Consider the following 5735-nt stretch of genomic DNA (forward strand, 5'->3'; position numbering starts at 1 on the left):
CTTCTTATCAGCTGGATGCTTCACTCTCCACTCTAGTCCTCTGTGGCTATGTCACTGACTCTGGGCCCAAGAGTCCCCAGGTCTTGCCACCTGCTGGCCGACCAGGTCTCCACCTGGGTTCACAGGAGTCTATTGAACGTTGTAGGGCTTAGGTCACAGCTTCATTGCTGTTTTTCTTTCACTTCCCCTTATCGGTGATGAACGTGATCACCAATCAGAGCGCATGTCTGCTCGTGTATTCCCACTGAGTCTTAGTCTTGGAAGGAGTTTGCTCTGAGGGGACCTGACCACTTGCCTTGATGTCTCCTGGACAAGCAACTTGCTTGTTCTTTTAGTAATCAGTTGGACTGCCATTATTATTTTGTATTTTTCCTGTTGGTCTTTCTTTCAAGAAGTATCTTCTGTTCTTCTAGCCGCTCCAGGCTGGTCTGCTTGTCCTTTCAAGTGGAAATTTCCCACCTCAGACAATTCTGGGTAAGGTTCAGGATTCCACCTATGGTCTTATGTAATTCAGAGGCTCTGTAAGGAAGCCTCCTTCACTGGGCAAATTGTAGCCTCATTTTAGGTATTCCAATCAGTTATAGGCAGAAGATGGACTTACAAGCTTTCTATTGTGATATTTCTGGTTATTCCTTTCTCTTCCCCTCAAGTGTCTATTTTATAATGGTATGCAAGGGAAACCAAGATTCAAAAGACAGCCAAACAAATTAACTATATTTCCCCCTTTTTACCCCATTCCAACGATCTCTCAATCCCTGTATCCCAGAGTCCTGTTGTTCCAAGGTTGTGCATACATCATTATTTACCTCTGTCCCACCTCCCTAGAATCTTTAAAGCAAGTTATAAAGGATGAAATAAAAAGTTCCAGGGCTGTGTGGCCAGTTAGAATATATGGTTATTGTTTCTTGGTTGTTTAAGAAAATTATAATCTTTCTTGTTCTCTGCACACTTCCACCAAACTCTCTAGGAATGTCTCATATTTTTAAGGCTGCTACATTCCTAGGTGAAGACTATATCACCTCACCTCATCTGCTATGCTCAGCAGGTGAACCGGGAGACCATCTGAGAAGGAGCTGTCAGACCCACTGGTGCTGTGTCCAGAGGGAAGAAGACAGGGAAATAACAGTTAATAGTATGCCTAGGAAGTGTAACATGTGCAGACTAACTGCTTAGATTAAGACATCTAGTCTGCTATTTGTTCACATTTTCTATGTCTCAACAGCTCAGTGACCAGCACATTCATTCATTCACTCACTCATTAACCCTGAACACCTACTCCATGCCAGGCAACGTGCTTGCTGTTGTTAGGATCCGTCGAGCATCATAGCAAGCAACTCTATGCACACGGGAATGAAGCACTGCCCGGTCTTACGCCAACCTCACAATTGCTGTTATGTTTGAGCCCACTGATGCTGCCACTGTATATGTCCAGTGTGCGATACACACATAAAAGATGAAAGCAGTAGAGCCCCCGAGCCAAGAGTTCACAATCCATGTCTCAATACGAATACTGGCCAGATTGGAGTGGTTGGGAGGGGTCACAGGATTCTCAGTGCACCGCCCGAGAGAAGACTGGTGACTGTTGTTTGTCTGGGAGCACTCTGACCAGTACCAACTCAGAAAGCCAGGAGCCTATTGGCCACTGTATAGTAATTTACTGACTAAACAAACAGATTCAATAATAAGGAAATCTACAAGTCAGAGACCAGGAGTATTACTTTCATCATTTCAGTTCTCCTTTCAAAAGTTTTGGATGTATATCTAGACCAATCTAAAGTCACTGCCCACAAACTGTCTCCTCTCCTTTTATCTCCTCATTCTCTCAAGTCCTAGATCCAATCCCTGAATAAATCCTAATGGCTGTAACTTGAAAAAATATTTAGAACACGACCCGCTCACACCACTCCACCACTACTACCATTCTGGTCTCTGCCCCCACCCATCACCATTCACCAATAGGACTCTACTGGCCTCTGAATTCACTTCCCTGCTGAGAACCTAGTATCCACCAACAGCCAGACTGCTGCTGTGGAAATTAAAAACTAAGTCAGATCATAACACTTCTCTACTCAAAACCCTCAAAAGCTTTCTGTACCCCTTGGAACAGTAGCCAAGGACTTTACTAACAGTCACTTCCAATACAAGGCCCTCACAAACTGCCAGCCCCACTCTCTACCCCATTCTAGTGTCTGGTACAGAACCTGCAAAGAACAGGACTCAATACATTGTTGTCAAAGAAACTGAGTGCACTGAAGTAAACTGTCACTGAGGAGTACGGGTGATTCAACTTTCGCACCTGAGGTCCAAAATCAACCAAGCAAACCAACAAAACCCCAGAGCACACAAACAACAAAGCTTTTTTAAAAAGAGAGAACTTCTCCGGTGTTTCTTGGGAATGACGCTTGTCACCTGGATTCAATATCAGACAAAGAGATGTCACTCCAACTTCCTTCCAAATCCATATCTTGGCCAAGTTCATTGAATTTCTTATGGATTTCCTGTTGTAAGAGCTCTTTAAGCTCTGCTAGACACTGTGTGAACTGTGGGAGTGAAAAAAAGGACTGGTTTTGATCATTTCGTCATTGATCTATAAAGGCACTTCATTCCAATGCTAGGGACACAAAGATGGATCCGTTATAACCTGGGACAGTAAGCCCATGTTACCAGACACAGTGCATGCACCGTAGGTACAGGTAGACTTTTTCTCAGGGCAGGACATCAAGGAGACTGCTTCAGCCACTACTCTCTGGGCCACGATAAACTTTTAAAACAATGCAGTTGTCTGATTTGTTTTATAATTTTGAGTGGCAAGGAAGGAAATGTTAGAACGGGGTTCTTGAGATTTTTGTCTGCAGCCAAGATGATTTAACAAGCTGCACTGCGGTCAAATTCTCCTTTAAATATTCTTTATCTAATAATTGTGTTCGGGGTGGTGCATGTATTAATAATGGTTCCCAGGAAGGCTGAGAGAGCTAAGTTACAGACCATGAGTACAGATGTTGAGTGATGAAGAGAAACAGAACAAAGGCCAGAGGACCCCTGTGCTTGTGTTTTAGGGGAAGCTGAGGAGGAGAAGGCAGAAGAGGGAAAAGCAGCGGACAGGGAAATGAGAAGAGGTAACTGATGAGGCAGAGGGGTGGGGGGTCACTAAGTGCACAAGGGCAGAGCTGGTTTGGGAGCAAGAAACAAGACATCTGCTTTTGAAATAGGTGAAAAACGAGGAAGTCCCGACACTGCCCCAGGTAAGCTCTAGGGGAGGGAGGGCATGCTTAAGGAAGGTTTTCAGGATGGGTTCTATCTTCTTGGTGAATCAGGAGAAGTCCTGGTATGGTGTTGTAGAATCAGCACTGGACTGCTAACCATAAGCTCAGAAGTACAAACCCACCAACCTCTCCTTGGAAACCCTATACAGGGTTGTTATGAGTCAGAACAGACTCAATGGCACACAACAACATCATTTGCTGAGAAGCCCTGGTGGCACTGTAGGATAAGCACTGGACTGCAAACTACAAGGTCGGCAGTTCAAACCCACTAGCTGCTCCACAGGAGAACCATGAGGATTTCTGCTCTGGTAAAGATTTACAACTTTAAAAACCCTATACAGGGTCACTATGAGTCAGAATCGAAGGCAGTGGATTTTTTGGGGGGTTTTTTGCTGAATGTGTGTAGGCTAGAGGCTTTATTAATTCTGTGACTATAACACCTTCAGAAAAATGTTACAAGGAAATACAGATCACCTCTAATCCAATGGATGGACTTTGGGGTTGTTGTTGTGTGTCATCGAGTCAGTTCCAACTCATCGCAACCCTGTACAGCGTTTCTGAGGAGCGGCTGGCAAGTTTGAACCACAGACCTTGCAGTTCAAACTGCCCTTGAGGTCGAGTGCTCATCCTAGGGCACCACACCACGACTCCAGACTCTGGGGTAGAGTCACTGCATTGCTTTCTTTCTTTTTTAACTTTTTATTACTGGTGATCTTTATTTTTATGGTGGTTTTGGTGAAAGTTTGCAGAGCACATTCATAATTCATGCACACTTTGTTTTATGACATTGACTGAAATCTCCACAATGCAACAGCACGCTTGTCACTTCATCCCTGTTTCCTGTTTCCATCTGCCCTCCTTTCCTAGCCCTTCCTGCCTCTGAGCTTTGTCCCTGGGCAAATGCTGCCCTTTTAGACACTTACGGTTAATTGTTCTAAGGAGTGCGAACCTCCCTGGTGTAACTGTTCACCTTACAGGCCTGCCTGCTGTTTGGCTGAACATTCAGCCATGGGGGTGAGTTCAGTTCCAGGTAAAAGGTGACTAAGGGCCACAGTCTTGAGGATTATTACATTTCTTGAAACCTCATTCTTACCTTGGTTTGGTCAGGGTCGCAGAAATCCAGAAGGGTGTCGCAGACGTGATAGCCTAAGGATTTCAGATCCTCAAGAGTAAAGTGAGTGTCTCGTTTACTGCCTGGTTAAAAATCCAGAAATATTTCTCATTAAATCTTAATGACTGACTGCATATCTAATCTATGGATATTTCTTTAAAAATACCATCAAAGATTCTAGAATATTATGTTTCTGGATGGGGGCAGTTCTCTTTCTAGTTTTAGTTTAGTTCAGAAGACTCCCTGACAATAAAAAATAAGTTTATAATTACGTTGTTGTTAAGTGCCATCGAATCGGTTCTGACTTACAACCACCCTGTATAAGGTTTCTGAGAAGCAGCTTGTAGTTCAAACTGACCGTGTGATCCAGTGCTTATCTTACCATGCCACTATAATTACTGTCCACTACTTGTCTGTCAGTTTGGGGTACTTTTGTCACTTCTATGTGGCTGTGAACCTGGAAGCTATGCCACCAGTATTTGAAATGCCATTAGTGTCACCCTTGGTGGTCGGTTTTCAGCAGAGCTTCCGTACTAGCACAGACTAGGAAAAAGGAAAGGCAGACCACTTCTGAAAAGTTAGCCACTGAGAGAACAAACAAGATGGCGGATCGGGTGGACGTGTAGCAAAGAGCTCCGCCAACAACAACACAGAATACCCGACCAAGCAGGCTCAGGGGCTGGTCCCAGAACTCTGAACCACATATAAAGGAATACTTAAAAGGTTGGAAGGCTCACAGCTGGGGGAATTTGTGGCAGAAGCAAGAAACCCATTGCTTTCTAGTTCGGGATGCTCAGCTGCTCCAGGAGCTGCCATCTTGGGTGAGACCACGTGGGGAAAGGATCGGAGCAGCCACAGATGACTGGCAGAACCGCTGAGATAAAAGTGTGGGCATTATTTTCTTTTGGTAGCTGTTCATTGGTCCCTTGCTATCTGTGCACCTCCATTCTGGTAACTATAGGGGTGCCTGAGCTAGTGGGCACCATAGCCCCACCCTTGGAGGGTTCTACTACGCATGCGCACAGATCTCCTTGAAATTTAAAGAGACAGTTTCCAATTAAAACTAAACAGCCACAGCTGGCCCTGAACTGTTTACAACTAGAAAAAAAGGCCTGAATGGGGATTGTGGAGCAGGACAAGCAGACAAAAGAGGAAATAGGCCGAAAATTAAATCCTAAATTACGTCAAAACTACCAACAGTGTGATATCTTGAAATTTCTCAGGAAGAAGAGTGAAAAGGGAAGCCCATTTCCTGATCACATCTACCTGGAGGCATTCAAAAAGCATAAAAAATACCAAAATACACACCCATCTAAGTATTAAGGCCACAGATAACCCCGGAAGATGCCAAAAAAACAGAA

At 44.4% G+C, this 5735-nt stretch overlaps 1 protein-coding gene across 1 annotated transcript in view; it reads right to left on the reverse strand.

The window, feature by feature from the left end:
• The window catches only part of AGBL2 (ATP/GTP binding protein-like 2), a 49135-nt gene that overhangs the window by 7123 nt on the left and 36277 nt on the right, over positions 1-5735 (reverse strand). Inside the window, exons 11-13 of the mRNA XM_006865105.1 lie at positions 4357-4457; positions 2410-2540; positions 1025-1091 (exon numbers count right to left, since the gene is read on the reverse strand). Coding sequence (XP_006865167.1) covers positions 1025-1091; positions 2410-2540; positions 4357-4457 — 299 coding nt within the window. The remainder of the gene's footprint in view (positions 1-1024; positions 1092-2409; positions 2541-4356; positions 4458-5735) is intronic.

This window comes from Chrysochloris asiatica, unplaced genomic scaffold (genome assembly GCF_000296735.1).
Source record: "Chrysochloris asiatica unplaced genomic scaffold, ChrAsi1.0 scaffold00075, whole genome shotgun sequence".
Taxonomy (NCBI): Eukaryota; Metazoa; Chordata; class Mammalia; order Afrosoricida; family Chrysochloridae; genus Chrysochloris; species Chrysochloris asiatica.